We start from the raw sequence: 23,958 nt of genomic DNA on the forward strand, positions 1-23,958 counted from the left end.
AGGACCTGAATGCTGAAGGAATGTCCTGTTCTTCAAAGTCTGCTTAACAAATTGGCACCTCACCTATTATTATGGAATATAAGAAATGCAGGAAAAAGGGTCATTAAATTTGCAACACAGTCTTGTGTTTTAGATACAGCCATGGGCAGTGTGAAGCAGGTTTGCTGGATGTCTGCATTGAGACCTGGTGGAGCCAAAGATGGATCTTGGACTGCAGTGAAACCCAGAGGAGATGCCAGGACCATCTTTTGCAGTGTGAATGTTTATTCTGTGCTTTTTTTTTTTTTTTTAAACTATGGTTTAGTTAAAAGACCTTGGATTGCCAGGCATGGTGGCATATGCCTTTAGTCCCAGCACTCGGGAGGCAGAGGTAGAATTGGTGTGAATCTCAGGCCACCTGGAGACTACATAGTGAATTCTGGAAGTCAGCTAGAGTGAGCCCCTACCTTGAACCCCCCCAAATATCTTGGATTAATTATATGGATATTTGAATATCACTGGGATTGGCAAAAACTTGAGACTTTATTTACTTTTTTTGAGGTAGGGTCTCTCTAGCCCATGCTGACCTGGAATTCACTATGTAGTCTCAGGTTGGCCTTTATTTCATGGCAATTCTACCTCTGACTGAATGCATTATTGTGAATACATCATGTATGGTTACCAGTTTATGGGGGCCAGGGGTCGAATGTGGTAGTTTGATTCAAATGTCCCCTAGAAACCTGTGCTATGAATGCTAGGTCAACTGGTGATTTGGGAACTGAAGCCTCCTAGTGGCAGTGAGTTATTGGCAGTGGGCTTATGGGTGTTATAACCAGCTTCCCCTTGCCAGTGTTTGGCACACTCTCCTGCTGCTATTGTCCATCTGATGTTGTCCAGGTGACGTCCACCCTCTGCTCATGCCATTGTTTCCCCCTGCCATCATGGAGCTTCACCTTTAGTCTGTAAGCCAAACCTTTTTTCCCCAAGCTGCTCTTGGTCAGGTGTTTTCTGCTAGTAATGTAGACCTGACTGCAACAGTATGTTATATATAGCCCAACCTGCTTGCTGCACTCACCTTGCTCATTCTGTACTTCCTTTCTGCTGATGTAGAGTCAGGCTATCTGCTACTGCTGTGCTTAACTTTCCCCTCAAAACTATAAGGCAGAAATAAACTCTTTCCTTCCATAAGCTGCTCTGGTCAGATGTTTTGTCCTAGCCAATGACAAAGCAACAGATATACTTCCTTCATCTGTGGGCAATCTCTCCTACCTGAACCCAGTGGCTAGTTGCTCCTGTATGCCATTAGTGTCTTCTTGAATCATTTTGTTGCTTAAGATAGGATTTAAAAATTTTTTTGCATTTTTATTTATTTGACAGAGAAAGAGGGACAGGGAGGAGAGAGAATGGGCACACCAGGGCCTCCAGCCACTGCAAACAAACTCCAGATGCATGTGTCCCCTTGTGCATCTGGCTAACATGGGTCCTGGGGAATAGAACCTGGGTCCTTTGGCTTTGCAGGCAAATGCCTTAACCACTAACCCATCCCTCCAGCCCATTTATTTATTTTTATTTAATTAATTTATTTATTTTTGTTTTTTCCAGGTAGCGTCTCACTCTAGCCCAGACTGACCTGGAATTCACTATGCAGTCTCAGGGTGGTCTCATACTCACAGCAATCTTCTCACCTCTGATAGGATCTTACTCTGTAGCTCAGACTGGCCTTGAACTATCAGTGATTCTCCTGAGTGCTGGGATTGCAGGCATGAGCCTACCACACCAGGCAAACTAGATATTGTTACCAAATTACTTTAAGTAGTATCTGATTGATTTATTAGTCTGCTCACCTATACAAGAGACTATAATAAAATTATACAAGAAATCTGACATCTGATTGGTATACTTTCATAAAATAATGGTCATAGTAACCATTTGCAAAGAAACTTTAAATCATATCACATTCTCTAGGACATCCTTTTAGGCCTCTAAAGAATAAACTAGTTTTGGAAACATCTCAGAGTTACATTTAGATCCAAGCCTAGTTTTTCTTCACTCCCTCAATCTTTTCTACTCCCTCCCTTTTGAACCAGGATCTATCTAGTTTAGGCTGGTCTGGAACTCATAATATAGCCCAGACTGGTCTGGAATTCTTGGTGATCCTGCTCAGCTTCCTGAGTGCTGGGATTGTAGGCTTGTGCACAAGCCAACACTGAACCATTAATGTTTTTTCCTTCAAGTTTGAATGATTAATCACAGTTAGAAAAAAAAAAAAGGCTAGGGGTAGTGGTGTACACCTTTAATCCTAGCACTTGGGAGGCAGAAGTTGGAGGATCACTGAGAGTTCAAGGCTACCCTGAGATTACATAGTCAAGTATGCCACAATGCTGGTTTTGGTTTTGGTGGGATTACAAGAATATGCCACCACAGTGCTTAGCATCTAACCAGGGTCTTCATGCATGCTAGGCAAGCAAGCATTTTAGCAAATGAGCTGCCACTCAACAAAAAGGTAACATTTAATTGGAATGATTTTAGTGGATACAGCAGGAGAGTATGCAGTGGTATCACTGAGAGTGTGCAAATATTCTTACCTACAAGGAACCAATTCCTCTAGTCACTGCTAATATGGCTACTTTAAGAAAAACCCTGGCCGGGCGTGGTGGCGCATGCCTTTAATCCCAGCACTCGGGAGGCAGAGGTAGGAGGATCACCATGAGTTCAAGGCCACCCTGAGACTACAGAGTTAATTCCAGGTCAGCCTGGACCCAAGAGAGACCCTACATTGAAAAACAAAAAACAAAAAACAAAAAACAAAAAAAAACAAACAAAAAAAAGAAAAACCCTAAGAGGAAATAAGCTCATGCACACATAAGAATGTAACAGCTGGTAGAACTGGTATCAGAAATCAAACACAAAAGGAAGAATTAGCTAAAATCACTGGGATGAGGACCTTGGTCAGCCATCTAAAAATTTTAGATCCATAGTTTCTAATATTTCATATTGGGAGTCTCGTTACAGGAAAAATAAACTATAATGCCAGAATGTTAACTATACATAAATACTTTAATATTCCTTATATTTGTACCAACATAAAAATAGGTATATATTCTTTATGCTTATAGTTCTCATATAGCAATAAAGGCTAAAATAGTTACAATTTAAAAACAAAAATATAAAACTAATAAAATACAAATTAACCACTTTTATTTAACATAACAAATGAACCATTTTGCTCAAATAGAAAAATGTTTACTTAAAAAAGAAAACCCAGAAAGCATTTGGTTTAACAGTAAAAACCTACAGCTTCAGATCCCATGGTGTGTGGCTTTTTTGGATGCAGCATCTCACTCCAGCTCATACTGATTTGGGACTCATTCTAAAGCCCCAAGCTGGCCTGAACTCACAGGAAGATCTTACTCCTTCAGCCTAGGAGTATATGTATGAACCAAAATCCCAGTTTCCATTCTGTTCTTAACTGTTCAAATATTCTTATTTAAATTTTTATTTATTTGAAAAAGAGAGAGAGAGAATATGAATAGGAGAATGAGTGAATGAGTATAGGCACACCAGAACCTCTTGCCACTGCCAACAAACTTCAGACATATGCACTGCTTTATGTATCTGGCTTTACATGGGTAATGGGGAACTGAACCAGGGCCACCAAGCTTTGCAAGTGCCTTTAACCACTGAGCCATGTCTCCAGCTCCATGAATATTTTAATTTTTTTTTTTTTTTTGAGGTAGGGTCTTACTCTAGCCCAAGCACACCCGGTACTCACTCTGAAGTTCCAGGTTGGCCTCAACTCATATCAATCATCCTACCTCTGCTTCCTGAGCACTGAAATTAAAGGCATGTTTTACTAAAACCAACCAATATTTTTATTTTAATAATTTTCAGGTGCTTATTTACAAATGTATCTTATTGAAACTAGTCTTAGAAGATGCAAGTATTTCCTTACTCTCAAGTCCTCTAAATGGCAGTCCTCTAATGTGAATTTCAGAGAATTAAGAACTGATAGACTGAGAAAACTAAACTGCCTCTCCTAAAATCTGCAATGGCCACTGACTTCAATTACTTTTAGGTTTGGAATAGGAACTTTTTTTTTTTTGTTTTGTTTTGTTTTGGTTAAGGTAGGGTTTTGCTCTAGCCCAGGATGGCTTTGAACTCAGGGCAACCCTCCTACCTCTGCCTCCTGAGTGCTGGGACTAAAGGTGTGCACTACCACGTCTGGCAGGAACATTCTTTACTATGTATTTTCTATTAGATTTATTGATAAATAACTGCTTTAAGGTACTCTCTCACAACATAATGGCTTATGGCACAAATCTTTTCTGAACAATGTAAAGACGTTGTCATGTGAAAAAGAAAATTAAGACATTATGTGTAAAATAGCAGCACTCCATCATCTTCATATAATCTGTGTTCGACAGTTTCATCAATTTTATTATTTTTCAAATCAGATTTTAATTTTGAATACTTAACACTATTGGTAATATGCATTTCACTTTCTTCGTGTTTACTAAGAATATGTGACAAATGCTGCCAATCTTTGCATCCATTCTCATTTTTCAGTTGATTTTTCCCTTCCCCAAAGAGTTTGCAATATAGGCAAAACACAGAATCTTTTGAGGCTGAGTAAAGTAACCAGGATCTAGTAGACTTTTCACCACTTGGAAGGATTCGTGTATAGTAAGTTTCTGAAAATCTTCTTCCTGTATTGTCTTTTGGAAAGTTAAAATTTCTTATTTGAGGTGGATCATTTTCAATAAGAGAATCCCGTTGTTTAATATTCAAAATTCGGGGCCAAGTACCTGGATCTAAAGAAAGCACAACTGACATACCGGAGTCTTCAGAATTTTTGTCTTCCCGTTTCTCTTGAAACTTACCAGCTATGGCTGACACAGAAGTAAGTAAATTTTCATTCTTCAAGTTCGATACTGTATCTGGGTTATCCTGTGCTGCAACTTCTACCTCTGAGGTTTTTTCTTTCTTTTCTGGTATTTCTATTTTTTCTGAAAGTATACTTGATAACCCACATAGTTTTCTTTCATTTTCTTCTCTGACAGCATTCCTTTTTCTATTTTCTAATACTGATGTTTTTGATTTTCCTTCCATCATCTAGGGAGAAAAAGAATAGGTTGCAATTTCATTAGAATTGTTAATATTAAAAAAAATACAGACAAAATATCTTCAATCCCAGAACTTGCAAGGAGGTAGGAGGATTGGTATGAGTTTGAGGCCAGCCTTACAATAAAGAGTGAGTTCTAGGTCAGCCTGGGCTAGAGAGCTCCAACCTCAAAAAAATCAAACCAAACAAAACAAAGAAAAGATGCTCATTATTGGCTATCAAAGATACACAAACAAAGGGCTGGAGAAATGGCTCAGTGGTTAAGATGCTTGCCTGCACACCTAGCAACCTGGGTTATATTCCTGAGTACTCATGTAAAGCCAGATGCACAAAGTGGAACATGTACCTGGAGTTTGCAGTGGCTGGAGGCCCTGACATGCCCATTTTCTATCTGTCTCTCTTCTATCACTCTCTCTGCTTGCAAATAAATAAATATATAAAAACAGATACACAAACAAAACAAGCCATACTACTTCATACCCACTAGAACGGATATAATAAATTATGACAAGGGAAGATGATGAATTAGAACTTTCCTTAAAAACTGCTTTTATTTTCAATGAGAAGAGGAGGAAGAGAGAGGGAAGGATGTGTGTGTGTGTGTGTGTGTGTGTGTGAGAGAGAGAGAGAGAGAGAGAGAGAGAGAAAGAGAGAGAGGGAGGGAGAAAATGGGCACACTAGGGCCTATTACTACTGTAAACAAACCCTGGATGCATGAGATACTTTGTGTAAAGAACTTTAAATGGGTACTGGGGAGTTGAACCTGGGTCATCAGCCTTTCAAGGAAGCACCTTTTAACCACTGAGCCATCTCTCCCGACTGGAATTAGAATTTCTTAAGGAATTTAAAATGTTACATCTGCTTTAGATAATAGTTTGCAACTCAACTGATAACTGAGCATTGTTACCACATAATCCAGTTTTTTCTAATATACCAAAGATACCCCAAGGTAATTTAATAAATTTAAAAATTTTAAGAAATGTCACTATGAATAGGCATACAGGGCTGGAGAGATGGCTTAGTGGTTAAGGCCTTTGCCGGCAAAGCCTAAGGACTCAGGTTCAATCTCCAGTATCCACGTAAAACCAGTTGCTAGAGGCCCTGGTGCACCCATTCTCTTTCTCTAGATGCCTCTTTCTCTAAGTAAATAAATATTGTAAAATTTATGTACCCCAAATACACAAAAACTTATGTATACCTTTTTTTTTTTGAGTTAGGGTCTTACTCTAGCCCAGGCTGACCTGGAATTCACTGTGTATTCTCAGTGCTGGGATTAGGCATGTGCCACCACAACCAGCATGTATTTTTATTTATTTGAGAAAGAGAAGGGAGAGAGAGGCAGCAATTGCAAACTAATTCCAGACACATGCAACACCTTGTGCATCTCTTACATGGGTCCTTTGGCTTTGCAGGCAGGCACCTTAAAAACTAAGCCATTTCTCCAGCCCTGTATGCCTGTTCATAGTAACATTATGCATAACAGAAAAAAAAAATTTCAGACTCACATGTCCACCACAAATGAATATGTAAGAATGCACTATTGTGCTCACTTCAGCAGCACATATACCAAGAATGCACTATCATCCATTCAACAGAATACAATATAGCCATAAAAAATTTAACTCTGGGTGGCATTCCATCAGCTGGGGTCCTGAACTTTGTAAAAAGGAAAAATTAGCTGACCACTACCTAGTAATCAATCATCACTCTTTGCTTCCTGGCAACAAACACAATGTGACCTAGTCTACTCATGCTCCTGCTGTCATGTAAACTGTAACCCCAAACTGTAAACTGAAATAAACCCTTCCTTCCTAAGGTCGTTTCTGGCCAGGAGTTTGGTCATGGCAACAAGTAAAGTAACTAATATATCCATTTGTGTGGAATCCTCAGAATTGGCAAAATTATAAAGACAAAATATAGATTAATAGCTTCGTAGGACTTGGAAGAAGAGAGGGAAATAGGGAGTGAGAATTAAGAGTGAAAAGCTATGAGGTATCTTTGATGGTGTTGTGGTGAAAATGGTCTAAAATTGTCCATGGTGATTTTCATATTTATTTATTTATTTATTTAGTTTTTTTTAAAATTCTTTCTTTCTTTCTTTCTTTATTTGAGAGCGACAGACACAGAGAGGAAGACAGATAGAGGCAGAGAGAGAGAATGGGCGCGCCAGGGCTTCCAGCCTCTGCAAACGAACTCCAGATGCATGCGCCCCCTTGTGCATCTGGCTAACGTGAGACCTGGGGAATCGAGCCTCGAACCGGGGTCCTTAGGCTTCACAGGCAAGCGCTTAACTGCTAAGCCATCTCTCCAGCCCCAGTTAGTTAGTTTTTTTGAGGTAGGGTCTTACTCTAGTCCAGGCTAACCTGGAATTCACTATGTAGTCTCAGAGTAGTCTCAAACTCAGGGTGATCCTTTGCCTCTTGAGTGCTGGGATTAAAAGTGTGTGTGAGACCATGCCCAGCTTGATTTTTATTTTTAATATTTTTATTTATTTATTTGAGAGAGAGAAAAAAGTAGAGAGAGTGTGAGGGAGAGACACAGAGAATGGGTGTACCAGGGCTAGTGCAAGCCTTATGTACCACCTTGTGTATCTGGCTCATGTGGGACGTGGGGAATTGAACTTGGATCCTTTGGCTTTGTAGGCAAGCGCCTTAACCAGCACTGTTTCTCCAGCCCCATGGTGACTTTTATTTATTTTTTTGTTTTTTTCAAAGAAGGGTCTCACTCTAGCCATTGCAAAAGAACTCTGGATGCATGTGCCACCTTGTGCATCTGGCTTTACATTGGTAGTGGGGAACTGAACCCTGATCCTTATGCTTTGCCAGCAAGCACCTTAACTGCTACACCATCTCTCCGGCCAGGCCATGGTGATTTAGAGCATACTAATTATTTCTCAGTAAAGTTACTATAAAAAGTAAGGCCAAGAGTAGTGACACACGCCTTTAATCCTAGTACTTGGAGGCAGGGTTGTTCAAGGCCACTATGAGACTACATAGGGGATTCCAGGTCAGCCTGGGTTAGAGTGAGACCCTACCTTAAAAATCCAAAACAGTTTATGTAAAAGTCATGTAATAGTAATCAGGTGATTTTCTTTTTGGTTTTTTTGAAACAGGGTCTCACTTCTAGCCCAGCTGATATGGAATTCACTATGTAGTCTCAGGCTGGCCTCAAACTCATAGCAATCCTCCTACCTCAGACTGATTAAAGGCGTGTGCCACCATGCCTGGCAGTAATTAGTTTTAATGGTAAAATTAGCATAATCTCTTCAATACACATAAACAAGTTCATACATACAATAGATTTCTATTTCAGAATTTCCTAATAAACTGTTTACCACTCATTATTGTATAATCATCATTTAAAAAAATTGTGGTTATTTTTATTTATTTAAGAGCAACAGACAGAGAGAGAAAGAGGCAGAGAGAGATAGTGAGGAACAACGGGGGCGCAAGGGCCTCCAGCCACTGCAAATGAACTCCAGATGCAAGCACCCCCTTTTGCACTGACTAACGTGGATCCTGGGGAATCGAGCCTCGAACCAGGGTCCTCACGCTTCATAGGCAAGCGCTTAACTGCTCAGCCATCTCTCCAGCCCTAATCATCATTTTTAAATTGAACAAAAAAGCACCTATGCATTTAGAGTGAAGTCATTTTATTTATTTAAAATAATGTGGAGGTGAGGGAGATGGCTTAGTGGTTGGAGATACTTGCTTGCAAAGCCTGATGACCCAGGTTCAACTCCCCAGTACCCATGTAAAGCCAGATGCACAAAGTGGTGCGTCTGGAGTTTGCTTGCAGTGGCAGGAGGCCCTGGTGCACCCATTCTCTTGCTATCTTAAATAAACAAATAATACTAAAATTTTTTTTTTGCATTTTGAGAAAGGGTCTCCTTGTGTATCTCAGGCTGCCCTTGTAATCAAGATACTCATATCTCAGCTGAGTTCTGGGATTTCAGGATTGGCCACTACACAGGGAAGTACACTATTTTAAATTTATACAGAGAGGGAGAGGGAGGGAATATGAATGAATATGTCTGTTTTGAGACAGGGTCTCCAGGAGACCTAGTTTGAGGCTGGCCTCAAACCTGACAGACCTTGAACTTTCCTTCCTCTCACCAGGCTCACCATCTATCCTATCTAGCAACTACCTATGCTCTGCTCATAGGATGTCTTGAGTAGAAGGATTTGTTCTAAGGGACTGTCATGTATATACATTATAGGATAATGAATGGAATCTCTGTCCTCTATCCAACTAGATGGCAATAGCATATCCTAACGTGTGATACTTTAGAGAACCACTGGCTTAAAATAAATGAATGCCTCTATATTTTATGACAATGTACATTCCATGATAACAGGCTGAATACCAGGAATTGAATCTAGAGCCATATGAATGTTAGGCAAACACTTTAAACTGAACTAGACACCTATCCCTTCATTTTTTCTTTTTATCGTTTCACAACTTTTTTTTAAAGCTTTCATTCTCTTTTATTTAATTTTCTTCTTTTCACAATTTTTATTAACATTTTCCATGATTATAAAATATATCCCATGGTAATACCCTCCCCCTCTGCATTTTCCACTTTGAAATTCCATTCTCCATCATATTACCTCCCCATCTCAATCATTCTACTTACATATACACAATACCAACCTATTAAGTACCCTCCTCCCTTCCTTTCTCTTCCCTTTATATCTCCTTTTTAACTTACTGGCCTCTGCTACTAAGAATTTTCCTTCTCATGCAGAAGCCCAATCACCTGTAGCTAGGATCCACATGAGGGAGAACATGTGGCACTGGGCTTTCTGGGCCTGGGTTACCTCACTTAGTATAATACTTTCCAGATCCATCCATTTTTCTGCATTTTTTTCTTTATATATTACTTAGATTTTCTTAGTTGGCATTTCTCAGAAGACCTGCCAATAATCATTTTAAAATCCTTACACAATGGGTTGAGATGACCCAGATATACAGCTTCTCTCTATGTTGACTACATATAATTCTTCATTTCTACTACTTCTTCAACTTATAATCTATGTCTAAACCTTGTTATACTATCTCTCTAAAATTTATGAGCATACTGCTCTTAGAAAAAACTCAAATACAGTAAAGTCACTTATTTAAAAGATGAAAAAGGGAGCTGGAGAGATGGTCCAGTGGTTAAGACACTTGCCTACAAAGCCTAACAACCCAGGCTTGATTCCCCAATAACCACATAAAGCCAGATACACAAAGTGGTACATGTAACTGGAGTTCTTTTGTAGCAAATATAGGCACTGGCACACCCATTCTCTCTCCCTCCTTGAAAATAAGTATTTTTTTTTCCCCCCAGGTAAGGTCTCACTCTGGCCCACGCTGACCTGGAATTAACTATGCATTCTCAGGGTGGCCTCGAACTCACAGCGATCCTCCTACCTCTGCCTCCCGAGTGCTGGGATTAAGGGTGTGCGCCACCACGCCCGGCTCTATAAAATAAGTATTTTTTTAAAAAGTGAAAAAGGACTGGCTCAGTAGTTAAAGGTGTGTGCTTGAAAAGCTTGCTGGACTGGGTTTGATTCCCCAGTACCTACATAAAGCCAGATGCACTAAGTGGTAAATGTGTCTGGAATTATTTGTATTGTCAAGATGTCCTCCACCCTCTCTTGCAAAATACATAGAATTGAAAAGGACGGAACACACTATTCCCTTTTTTCTAAATTTTACTTGTGAGGAAGAGGCATATAGAGATAGAAAGGGAGTGCCAGGGTCTTTAGTTGCTGCAAATGAACTCCAGATGCATGTTCCACCTTGTACATCAGGCTTCTTTGGGTCCTGGGGGATCAAACCTGGGTCCTTTGGCTTTGCAGGCAAGTGTCTTACCCATTAAGCCATTTATCTACCCATACCCTATTTTTTAAAAATATTTTTATTTATTTGAGAGAGAAAGGGGGATGGGGGCAGAAGGGAGGAAGAGAATGGGCACAACAGGCCTCTGGCCACTGCAAAGGTACTCCAGATGCATATGCCACCTTACATGGGTTCTGGGGAATTGAACCTTGGTCCTTTGGCTTTGCAGGCAAGTGCCTTAACCACTAAGCCATCTCTCTAGCCTTACACCCTATTCTTATAACATCTACCAAAGTTTACTTACAACAATGCTTACCTGAGATGGGTCAGCTCAATGATAAAATGGAGCTTGATATGCTTCTAAAGTAAATCTGATTAACGTTCACAGATTGAAAGTATTATATACTCTACCATGTAAAACTTGCAAGTATTACCTTTTTATACTCATTGACACAATTTTGACAGCAAAATCTCTTCTGTTGACCTTCAATCAGGATATTCTTTCCAGTATTCTTACTGGGCATGTATTCTCCACAATGTTCACAGCAGTTCATTATCAGACCATTGGTCAATCTGTACTCATCAAAGCAATGGTTACTACACAGTTTATGTGTTATATTATTAACACTGACTTCATGGCGAATCTAAAAGAAAACCCAAAATTTATTAACCAAGATATGTGAAGTATATCTAACCAGCCTTTGGGCATTTGTTCTTATCAGTTCAATAAAATATATGAACCAAATTAGTACAACAGGCAATAAAATTATTAGTTTCTGCTATAGAAACAAAGTATTTCTATAATCAATCATATCTTGTCAGAAGAAATTTTCAGGGAAAGGTTAGTTTCATTTTTTCTTTAATTCCTTTTTTTTTTTTGTTTTTTGTTGTTTGAAGGAAACGTCTCTCTAACCCAGCATGACCTGGGACTGTGGAGTCCCAGCCTGTCTTTAACTCACAATGGTCTTCCTACCTCAGCCCCCTAAGTGCTGGGACAAAATGTGTGAGCCACCATACTCAGCCTCTTTAATTTCTTTTTAAAAGCAAGATCCACAGTTCAAAAAGTAATAAAACTAACAACTTTCCTAAAAACATTTAAGAATGACAGAAACTGAACTGGTATGTTTTGTGGGTCTCCCTATGTAGCCCAGGTTGGCCTTGAACTCAACATCCTATCTCATTCTTCCAAGTGGTGGGATTACAGGTTACGCAACCACTATTCTCAGATAAATGAACAGGTTTTGTTTTTGTTTTTTGAGGTAGGGTCTTGCTGTAGCCCAGGCTGACCTGGAATTCATTATGTAATCTCAGGGTGGCCTCGAACTCATGAACTGGTCTTTATTATGACATGTTTAAAAGAAATAGACCAGGAACCAGGTATGGTGGTGTACTCCTTTAATTCCAGCTCTAGGGAGGTAGAGGTAGGAGTATCACTGAGACTACACAGTGACTTCCAGGTCAGCCTGGACTAGAGTGAGACCCTACCTTGGGGAAAAAAAAAAAAAAAAAAAAAAGACTGGGACTTAAGATAGTGATACAATTCACCCTACATTTATGGGAGGGACCAAAAGAATAATTATCCATATTTATAATGGTGTCAGCATATCTTCCAGCTTTGAAATAAATTTACCCTAAGCTAATCAACACCAAATTTAATTACCAAGGACAATGTAAAACAAAGCAGGACTATGTGAACTAATGTCTCTTCCATGAAATCACTCCACTTGTTCCACATATTCTTGTACTAGGTCTGTTGTTCCCTTTGTGTCTTGAATCTACACCTTTATTTTGTTAATATAAACAAATTCTATCACAAAACTATTGCTTTATGATTACAACCAATTCTACTGATATTTCTACACTATAAAAATGGGATTTGGTGTGTGTGTGTTTGAAGCAGGGTCTCACTCTAGTCTAGGCTGGCCTCAAACTCACAACAAGCCTACCGAATGCTGAGCAAAGGGATGTATGGATGTATTTTAATAAAAGAATCCTAATTTATCTATATTAGTCATTTTAAGCAGGATATATATCATGTATACTGCAGAGCTTATAACAGCATGTGTAAGTCAACATTATCTTGGGCTAGGAAAACAGCTCAGCAGGTAAGAGTACTTGCTGTGTAAGACAGTGGACCTGAGACTGTCTGAATTCGATTTCCAACACCCACATAAAAGACAGCATGGCTGTAAAAGTCTGTAATCCCAGTCCTATTGGGGGTGAAGACTGATGCACCATTGGAGTACACTAGTCAGTCTGAAAAAAACAGCAGCTCCAGCTTCAGTGAGACTCTGACTCAAGGAATAAAGAGGAGAACAACCAACATTCTCCTTTGGCTTCCACACATTTACATAGGGGATGCACATCTGCATGCACATGTGCATATATTTGCATATAATACACACATATATGTGCCATGTATTATCACTATGAGCCTAAATAATAATAGGTACAAAAAGCCAGACCTCTCCAACTTTATTGCAGATTGTACATCTTGACTTGTTAAAAATTTCTTTTCTAAGATTCTGGTTGTCTTCATAGGAAGATAAAGATACATCACAAATTTCTTGTAAGGATTTTCTTGATTCCACTGGAGGAGCAGTAGCTTTCTTTGTAGGTGCACCTCTGAAACACAGGGAGAAACAAAGTTTTAAGGACCCATGTTTGATTTCATAGTACCCATGTAAAGCCAGATGCACAGTGGCACATGCATCTGGAGTTTGTTTGCAGTGGCTGTAGGCACTGGAGTGCCTATTCTGTCTGTCTCATGTTTCTTTGATTGCCAATACATAAATGAATTAAATTAAAAATTTTTTATTTACATCTGTGTGTGTGTGTGTGGGGGGGTACCAGGGCCTCTTGTCAGTGCCAATGAATAATGGTTCATATGGCTTTATGGGGGTGACTGAGAAACTGAGCCCAGGCTGGTAAAGCTTGCAAGCAAGCACTTTCAATGCTAAACTATTGTCTTAACCCCAAAAACACTACATTAAAAAAATCTACCTTAAAAAACAAATCTACTTTTAGCTTCACTGCCACTAGTTTCTAAGTGATATGAAAAAAGAAAAAGATAAAATATCTTTTGTAGCACAAGAAACTTACTGTAGGAAAAGATCATGATATCAAAACAAAAGGGAGACTGAGATGGAGAGGGGATATGATGGAGAATGGAGTTTCAAAGGGAAAGTGGGGGGAAAGAGGGTATTACCATGGGATATTTTTTATAATCATGGAAGTTGATAATAAAAATTTGAAAAATAAATTAAAAAAAGTATTTGTGGACATAAAAAAAAAAAAAGAAACTTACTGAAGTTCTTCAGCATTCAAAAATGTTTGCTACCCAGCACCTGGGAGGTAGAGGCATGAAGACTGCTTTGAGTTTCAGGCTAGCCTGAGACTACATAGTGAATTTCAGGTCAGCTTGAGTTACAGTGGGATCCTATCTCAAAACAAACAAAAACGCCAAAAGCACTAGCTTAAAAAGCCTTTTGGCTCAGGTTCAATCCTCAATTTCCTAGTACCTACATAAAGCCAGATGCAAGGTGTGGTAGTTTGAATGGATGGCCCCCAGTATATTCAGGATTTTGTTGAAATTTGTATCTGTAGCCATCTGGCTGGAGGAGGAATCACTGAGAGGATCCTAGGTTCCAAACCTAATGTGTGGAGGTAGATTTGGAATTCCATTCTAAAGATACACAAGGTGCCGAAGCTTTGCCTGGAATTCCTAAGTCTGCAGTGTGGTGTGGATTTTGGGTCATGGCTTTTTCTCTCATCATGGACCCTTGAAAGCCAGCCAGCGTCTTCTGCCATTATGGAACTTCCCCTAGATCTGTTAAGCTTCAATAAATATCCCTTTTACCATAACTGTGCCTGGTTTAGAGGTTCATCCTAGCAATGTGTGGCTGTCTACTACACAGGGTGACACACATGTCTAGAGTTCATTTGCAGTGACAGGAGGCCCTGGCACACCTATCCTCTCTCTTTCATTAAAATAAATAAATAAAACAAAATAAAATTCTGGTAGTGACTTTATCTATATTCCTTTTCCTTTTAATATTTCAGCACTGAATCTATAATAGTTTGCAATTACATTTAGAGTATTTATTTATACTGCTAGCATTCAAACACATGGAGAAATGTTAAAGGTATCCTTACTTTTTGCAGGTTACATTCCGTGTCTTTCGAGTAGGTTTATAAGAGAAAGAAGAAAGGCAGGTGGTACAGCAAAAGAGGTGATCTGATCCTTTTCGTTGATAAGCTGTCTGTCCCTTCTTTAAAGGATTCTTGCAGTTTGCACAAATGATTTTAGCTGGTTTAATAAGATGTTGGGCAGAAGGTTGGAAATTCTGTTTAGAAAGTGAGGTCACTGTTGATGAAGAATCCATCCCTGGCTGTTCCTGATTACGGGGAAATACTGCTGACTGAGAGATCCAAGAATCTTGAAAATTAAACACATTAAAAAAAAGCATGGAATAAGTAAAAATTCATATTGGGAACATATTTGAAATTTTAAGAGTTTAAGAGTAGTGAAGCAGCCAAGTGGTTAAGGTCGGATAACTTTCATATCCATCCCAGGAGATCTACTGTTGTGTATGGGTGTGAAATATCTTCATAGGTTCCTAAGTTTCAATAGTTGGTCTCAAGTTGGTGAAGTTGTTTTGGGAGGTTGTCTTTTCTTTTGGTTAAGAGACCCTAGCTGGCAGAGACAGTGCTAGGGCTTCTGACCCCAGCTCTCTACTCTGCATGACCTGAGAAGAAGTGGCATAATCTGAAATCACAGCACTTGGGAGGCAAAGAGAAGAGGACTACAAATTCAAACCAAAAACAAAAAATGAAATGTTAGGGGCTTGGGAGATGGCTCAGCAGCTAAAGGCACTTCCATGAAAGCCTGATAGCCCAAAATCAAGTCCCTAGCACTCATGTAAAATCAGACACAAAGTGGTACATATGTCTGTATTCCTGATGCACATACAGCAATGAGACATGGAGCCATGAGAGTCCAGTAATTCACTGACCAGCTAGACTGGTGAATTCACCAATAAAACAAGAGACCTTGTGTCAAAGAAGGAAAGAGGAAACAGGTATCTTGATGTTGTCTTTAGCCTTCCATATGCATGTATTGGATATACAAACATGCCTTTAGTCCCAGCACTCACGATGATGAGGTAGGAGTTGCAAAATAAATTTGAGGTCAGCCTGGGCTAGAGTGACAACCTGCCTCAGAAAACCGAACAAAGGCTAGGGGATGAATCAGTGGTTAAAGGCACTTGCTTGCAAAGCCTATCTGCCTAGGTTGATTTCCCAGTATGTATGGAAAGCCAGATAACCTAAGTGGTACATGCATCTGGTGTTTAGGGTGGCAAGAAGCCTTAGCATTCACTATCTTTCTCTGCTTGCAAATAAATACAAAAATTTAAAAAAAAAATCTGTGTAAAGCCTATATCTATATCTATATCTATATCTATATCTATATATATATAGACTACTTCTTGAATTTGCATGTCATCCTTGAGCAGGGGCCAGGCTAATCTTCTCTGTATCATTCCAATTTGAATATATATGCTGCCAAAGTGAGCACATCTAAAGCATTTTTTTTTTTTAAAGCTAGGATATCATGTAGCTCAGGCTAGTCTTGACCATGCTATGTAGCCAATGATAGCCTTCAATTCCTGACACCACTTCTCTTCTTCTTCTTCTTCTTCTTTTTTTGGTTTTTCAAGGTTAGGGTCTTGCCCTGTGCCAGGCTGACCTGGAATTCACTATGTAGTCTCAGGGTAGCCTTGAACTCACAGCGCTCCTCCTACGTCTGCCTCCTGTGCTGGGATTAAAAGCATGTGCCACCATGTCTGACTTTCCTGATACTTCTTGCCTCTACCTCCTAAGTGCTGGGATTATAGGCTTCTGCTACCATACCTGGTTTTAAAACATTTTGAACAAAAATTTATGAATGCCTACATTAAAAAAATACATTAAAAAGATGAATTCCAAGCCGAGCAGGGTGGTGCACACTTAATCAGTCTCTCTTTTATTTTGATGTCATGATCTTTTCCTCCTCTATGATGGTCAGGTAGTGTAGGTAGTGTCAGGCACTGTGAGGTCATGGATATCCAGGCCATTTTGTGGCTAGAAGGAGAGCATGTTGTAAGGAGTCCTACCCTTCCTTTGGCTCTTACATTCTTTCTGCCACCTCTTCCACATTAGACCCTAAGCCTTGGAAGGTAGGTGTACACCTTTTAATTCCAGCACCCAGGAGGCACAGGTAGGAATGCCATGAATTCAAGGCCAGCCTGAGACTACATAATGAATTCCAGGCCTGCCTGGGCTACAGCAAGACTCCACCTTGCCAAAAAAGAAAAAAAAAAAGAAAAAAAAAAAAAGGATGGATTCCAGTCCAAGACAATACTTTTGTTTTTTTCAAGGTAGGGTCTCCTCTAGCCCAGGTTGGCTGAGAAATCACTCTGTAGTCCCAGGCTAATTTTGAACTCACGGCAATTCTACCTCTGCCTCCAAAGTGCTGCGATTAAAGGCATGCTCCACCATAACCAACACTTAAAAATTTTTTTTATTTATTTGAGAGAGAAAGTAAATATGGGCACACACAGGCATCCTGCCAATGCAAGTGAACTCTAGACACACAAGTCATTTTGTGTGTTTGGCTACATGCAGGTACTAGGAAATCAAACCCAGGTTGTCAGGCTTCACAAGCAAGTGCCTATAACCATGTAGCCATTTCTCTATCTGTTAAGACATAACACTTAAATGTTAATCAATCTACAATTATTTCTGGCTTTCCAATGCACTATTTCTCAGGCATTAATATGGGTGGTGGATTAGTCAGAATAGGATCAGCTTTCCACAGCCTTACACAGACCACAATTATTATTAACATGATTGTTATCTTTGAAATGGTACAGTGTTACATGTAGGCAAATGCTATTCAAACTTATACATATATGCATACCTATACACACACACACATATATGAAATCACTAGGGAATCTTTTTTTGATGGTCTTGTGTAGGTAGTGTCAGGCACTGTGAGGTCATGGATATCCAGGCCATTTTGTGTCTGGAGAAGCACGTTGTAAGGAGTCCTACTCTTCCTTTGGCTCTTACATTCTTTCCACCCCCTCTTTGTAACGGACCCTGAGCCTTGGAAGGTGTGAAATCACTAGGGAATCTTGTTTCAATATCCATTCTAAATCAGTAGGCGTGAGATAGGACCTGAGAGTCTAACAAGTCTAACCGTCACAGGTGATATGGAAGCTTCAAGAAGGAGGACCCTATGGTAGATAATTTTTTTGACATGAATTTTTAGTAAATGGCACTTGTAAACTCAAATGATCAACAGTCATCCAAGTATTTAGTGTTATAGGCATATAAAACCATTTCCTACTCAGAGCAGCTTTAAAAAAATGTTTTGTATATGTGTGTGTATGGGCATGCCAGGGTCACATGCCACTGCAAACAAATACTACACACATGTGCCATGTTTCCCATCTAGCTTATATGGGTGGTTTGGTAATTAAAGTTGGCTAGCAAACTTTGCAAGCAAGCACCTTTAATTACTGAGTCATCTTCTCAGCCTCAGGAACTGTTCTTTCTTTCTTTATTTGATCTTTTTCAGGCAGTGTCTCACTGTGGCCCAGGCTGACCTTGAACTCACTGTGATCCTCCAATCTTTGCCTCCAGAGTGAGGTGACTAAAGGTATGCGTCACCATGCCTGCCCAGAACTGTTTTTTCAAACTTCAGATTTGGGAGGTTGTCTGGGATAGAATGAGTTCCAGACCAGTATGGGTTACAGAGTGAGAACCTGTCTCCAAAAAACAAGAAAAGCAAAAAGACAGGCTGGAGAGACAGTTTAGTGGCTAAGGTGTTTGCCTGCAAAGCCTAATGACCCAAATTTGATTTCCCAGTACCCAGATAAAGCCAAATGCACAGTGGTGCATGCATTTGGAGTTCACTTGGAGTGGCTGGAGGCCCAGGCAGCACAGTGGTCATGCCTGCTTTCTCTCTTCATTCTATTTCTTTTTTTTTTTTGCTTCCAAATAAGTAATTAAAAAAAAAGGTGTACCACTACCAACCACAACAAAATCATTAACAAGAGGCTTGTGGTGCAGTCCCGTTACTGACTCCGAAGGCCTCTTACAACACTACCAGCACTAATAATCATAGTATACTTTTAGTTCTAAATTGCCATTTATTAAATTTTTTCCCGAGGTAGGGTTTCACTCTAGCTCAGGCTGACCTGGAATTCACTATGTAGTCTCAGGATGGCCTCGAACTCATGGTGATCCTTCTACCTCTGGCTCCCGAGTGCTGGGATTAAAGGCGTGTGCTGCCAAGCCCAGCCCTGCCATGGATTTTTTTGGTCCTATTTTCTAATTATTTTATCTTATAGGTAAAAATCAAACCCCAATAAGCAATAAATTCTTTTTGCATTGCTGGTGGTAGAACATGTACTTAGCATTCCTAAAATTGGATTTAAGTCCTCAGCATCATGAAACAATAATGAAAACAAACAAAACAACAGAGGTTTCTTGGTTGGGGAGATTGCTCAGCATTAAAGGGGCTGGCTTGCAAAGCCTATTGGCCTGGGTTCAATTCCCTAGTACTCACATAAAACCAGATGTACAAAGTGGTGCATGCATCTGGAGTTCGTTTGCAGTGGCACAAGGTCCTGCTGCACCCATTATTTTTTCTCTCTGGCCCACCCCCTCTCTAACAAGTAAGAAATAAAAAATTTAACAGTTCAGTTTTCCCGGTTTAGAACCAATAAGCAAAAACCAAATCTAAGATTGTAACACTTAAACAAGGTATTCAAATTGGGTGAACAGTAAAAATGAGCAACAAAAAATGATTAGCCCATTTCATGGATGACTTATGTTCTACCCCGAATTGGGAAGCCCCCCCCCTTTTTTTTTTGTATTTTGAAATGAAATTTGAAACAGGTAAAAAAAATCATACATTCGGGAGGCAGAAGCAGGAGGAATGTGTAAGTTCGAGGCCACCCTAAGACTATACAGTGAATTCCAGGTCAGTCTGGGCTAGAGTAAAACCCTACCTCAAAGAAAAAAAAAATCATATATAGCTATGGGTAGTGCCTCATGCATGTAATCCCAGTGATTAAGAGGCCAAGGCAAGAGGATTTCTATGAGTTCAAGTATAGCCTAGGCTAAGAGTAAGGCTCTGTGTCAAAACAAAAGCAGTAACAATAAAACCCAAACCAAACCATACCCAAACAAAAACACAAAATAAGAGAAAAAGAATTGTACAGCATATTTTCAGATGCCTATTGTCAAGTTGTAACCAACAACATACAAACAAAAACATTATTTAGCTGGACATGGTGGTACACGCCTTTAATCCCAGCATTTTGGAGGCAGAGGTAGGATCACTGTGGGTTTGCGGCTAGCCTGGGACTACAGAGTGAGTTTCACATAAGCCTGGGCTAGAGTGAGACTCTATCTCACAAAAACAAAACAAAAATTATACTTCATTTATACTCTGAATTGAATTTTTGTTTGCTTTGTGGTTTTTAGAATTTATTTTAGAATTTATTTGGGCTGGTGAAATGGCTTAGTGGTTAAGGCATTTATTTGCCTGCGAAGCTCAAGGACCACGGTTTGATTGCACAGGACCCACGTAAGCCACAAGGGAGGCGCATGTGTCTGGAGTTCATTTGCAGTGGCTAAAAGCCCTGGCACGCCCACTCTATCTGCCTCTCTTTCTCAAGTAAATGAATAAATATTAAAAATTTCATATATCTGCAAACAGATAGAAGAGAGACAGAAAGAATGGGCATACCAAGGCCTCCTAGTCACATGTGCCACCTTGTGCGTCTGGTTTTATGTGGGTCCCAGGGAATGGAACCACTTAACCACTAAGTGATCTCTCCAGCCCTGTTTTGTGTGTGTCTAATTTAATTTACTTATTTGAGAGAGAGAAAGAGGCAGAGGGAAAGAGAGAGAGGGAGACAGAGAAAGAAAGAATGGGCATGCCAGGGCCTCCAGCCACTGCAAACAAACTCCAGATGCATGTGCTCCCTTGTGATCCTTTGGCTTTGCAAGCAAATGCCTTAACTGCCAAGCCATCTCTCCAGCTACTGTTTCATATATGAGACTAGCCTGGGCTACATAAGACCCTGTTTTGTGTTTTTGAGACAGGGTCTTATGTAGCCCAGGGTAGTCTCAAATGCTAGAATAGCAGAGGCTGGTCTTGAACTCATTATCTTCCAGCCTCAGGCTCCTAAGGGCTGATGTTATAGGTATGTACCACTTTATCTAACATCTAGATTTTGATATGAACCATTCTCAATTAGGAATATAACAAGAAAAACAATATAAAGTAGCCTAAGTTCATAATATGTACTTTGAGGACCAGTATTCATATGCTTATAAAACAATTTTGAAATCATTCTCTGAAGTCACTGAATAGATAATCTAGTTTACATTCCACATACTCCAACTACTCTTATATGCCACTCCAAAAGGGATTTCAGAATATGCCTGTGACAGTCCAGTGACATAGTACACAAGATAAAATAATTTCAAATACATTGCTTTTTCTTTTTCTTTTTTTAAGGTAGGGTGTCACTCTAGCCTAGGCTGACTTAGAACTCACTTTGTAGTCCCAGGCTAGCCTTGAACTCAGAGATTAATATGTTACCTCTGTCTCCCAAGTATTGAGGATTAAAGGCATGCACCACCATGCCTAGTTTATACTGTTTTCTTAATCAGTCTTTACAAAATATAAATCATACATCTGACACCTACACCCATTAATTTAAGACTGATTCTTCATGTTGGCATTTCCTCTCTAGGAAAAGTGTTGGAAAAGGAGGCACAATCACAAGTGTATTTTCCTCTTACAACTGCACTTAACAGCTCATGTACAATATCCACAGGCCAATGGATAGACATGTGCTATTTATTTCATCGCAAACTCAAATGCCTAAAAATATTCTCCTTCCACCTGCTAACATGCCTCACTAAACAACATTTCTTTTTATTTTAATTTAATTAATTTATTTGATAGAGAAAGAGGGAGACAGAGTGAAAGAATTGACATGCTAGGGTCTCCAGCCACTACAATCGAACTCCAGACACATGTGCTCCTTGTGCATCTGGCTAACGTGGGTCCTGGGGAATCAAACCTGGGTCCTTTGGCCTTGCAGGCAAATGCCTTACCTGCTAAGCCATCCTTCCAGCCCTAAACAATATTTCTATTGCAAAATTTCTATTCTTTAAATTGATAGTGACTTCAAATTTTAAGAAAGCATCTAAGACACCTTCACAATCACCTTTTACCTGGTAACTTGGGAACATTCTCTTTAGAATTTTAGACCAAGCCCGGCGTGATAGCTCACACCTTTAATCCCAGCACTTGGGAAGCAGAGGTAGGAGGATTGCTGTGAATTTGAGGCCACCCTAAGACTACACAGTGAGTTCCAGGTTAGTCTGGACTAGAGTGAGACCCTATCTCAAAAAACAAAAACAATAACAACAAAAAAATTTAGAGCTAGGCAGAGTGGAGAAAGCCTTTAATCCTGGCACTCCGGAGGCAGAGGTAGGATGATTAATAAGTTTGAGGTCAGCCTGGGCTAGATAGAGTAAGACCTCAAGTCCCTACTGCCAAGTAAATACATATGCCTAAAAAGATATAGCAACTTTTGTCCTCAACAAACCTTTAGAGAACCTTTACAGGAATGCTATAAATTCAGTTCATACTCAAAAAAAAAAAAAAAGGTGTATATAGTTACGGACATAATTTGCTTCATTTATACCAGTTTTGTGTTTTCTATTGCCTCAAACGAGATTCTTCTATTCCCTCATACTTCAACAGCCTGGGTTTGATTCCCCAGTACCCATGTAAAGGCAGATACACAAAGTAGTGCATGTGTCTGGAGTTTGTTTGCAGTGGCAGGAGGCTGTGGTGTGCCCACTTTCTTTTTCTCTGCTTGCAAATAAATAGAATTTATAAATTACTTATAAATAAATTAAAAAATAGAACGGCGGATGGCAACAGATTTAAAAAATATTCAAGCTGGGTGTGGTGGAGGATGAATTTAATCCCAGCACTTGGGAGGCAGAGGTAGAAGGACTGCCATGAGTTCAAGGCCACTCTGAGAATACAGAGTGAGTTCCAGGTCAGGTCTGTGCTAGAGTGAAACCCTACCTTAAACAAAACAAAAAGAAAAATAAAATCATTTGTATTGACAGACAGAGAGAGAAGAGAGAGGAGAGAGGGACGCAGATAGAGAATGGGTGCAATAGGTCCTCCAGCCATTGCAAAAGAACTCTAGACACATGTGCCATCTTGTCATCATGCTTATGTGGTCCTCAGGCTTCTCAGGCAAGCACCGTAACCACTAAGCCATTTCACCAGCCCAGCAACAGATATTTTTATTTTTTCAAAGTAAGGTCTCGCTCTAGCCCAGGCTGACCTGAAATTCACTATAGTCTCAGGCAATCCTCCTACCTGTCCTTCCCAAGTGCTGGCTGGGATTAAAGCCATGTGCCACCATGCCCGGCAATGGAAACTGATATGGGAAGCTAAATAGCTTCTCATTATCTTCTGTTAAGCAAAAAGTTTAAAGAGATGTCTAAAAATGTAAAGCAACTCTTTTCGCTTTTGTTATTTTTAATTATTAAAAAAAAACCAACAACTTTTTTTGGGGGGGAGGGGGGCTTCTGAGGCAGGGTCTCACACTAGCTCAGGCTGACTTGGAATTCACTATGTACTCTCAGGATGGCCTCGAACTCATGGCAATCCTCCTACCTCTGCCTCCTGAGTGCTGGGATTAACCAAAACTTCTTGCTGCTGCAAACGATGCCAGAAGTTTATACCACTTTTTGTGTCTGGCTTTATGTGGGTGGCAGGAGAACTGAAACCCAGGCCAGCAGGATTTGCAAGCAAGTACCTTTAACCACTAAGCCATCTCTCCAACCTCTCACTAACTGTTTTGAATGAATTTCTTTCACTTAAAATAGTCAAAACCAGGTATGGTAGGCTGTAATCTCAGCACTTT

The 23,958-nt window shown here is 39.8% G+C and overlaps 1 protein-coding gene and 1 non-coding gene across 2 annotated transcripts in view; both read right to left on the reverse strand.

Annotated features, from left to right (window-relative positions):
- Positions 1–4,034: 4,034 nt before the first annotated feature.
- Positions 4,035–23,958, reverse strand: part of Zmym5 (zinc finger MYM-type containing 5) — a 38,094-nt gene continuing 18,170 nt past the window's right edge. Inside the window, exons 5-8 of the mRNA XM_004665890.2 lie at positions 15,083–15,365; positions 13,393–13,552; positions 11,362–11,571; positions 4,035–5,091 (exon numbers count right to left, since the gene is read on the reverse strand). Of these exons, the coding sequence (XP_004665947.2) occupies positions 4,351–5,091; positions 11,362–11,571; positions 13,393–13,552; positions 15,083–15,365 (1,394 nt within the window). The 3' untranslated portion in view covers positions 4,035–4,350. The remainder of the gene's footprint in view (positions 5,092–11,361; positions 11,572–13,392; positions 13,553–15,082; positions 15,366–23,958) is intronic.
- Positions 16,399–16,505, reverse strand: LOC123459656. The gene has a single exon (XR_006636414.1). It is a non-coding gene; the product is annotated as a U6 spliceosomal RNA (small nuclear RNA).

This window comes from Jaculus jaculus, chromosome 3 (genome assembly GCF_020740685.1).
Source record: "Jaculus jaculus isolate mJacJac1 chromosome 3, mJacJac1.mat.Y.cur, whole genome shotgun sequence".
Classification (NCBI taxonomy): Eukaryota; Metazoa; Chordata; class Mammalia; order Rodentia; family Dipodidae; genus Jaculus; species Jaculus jaculus.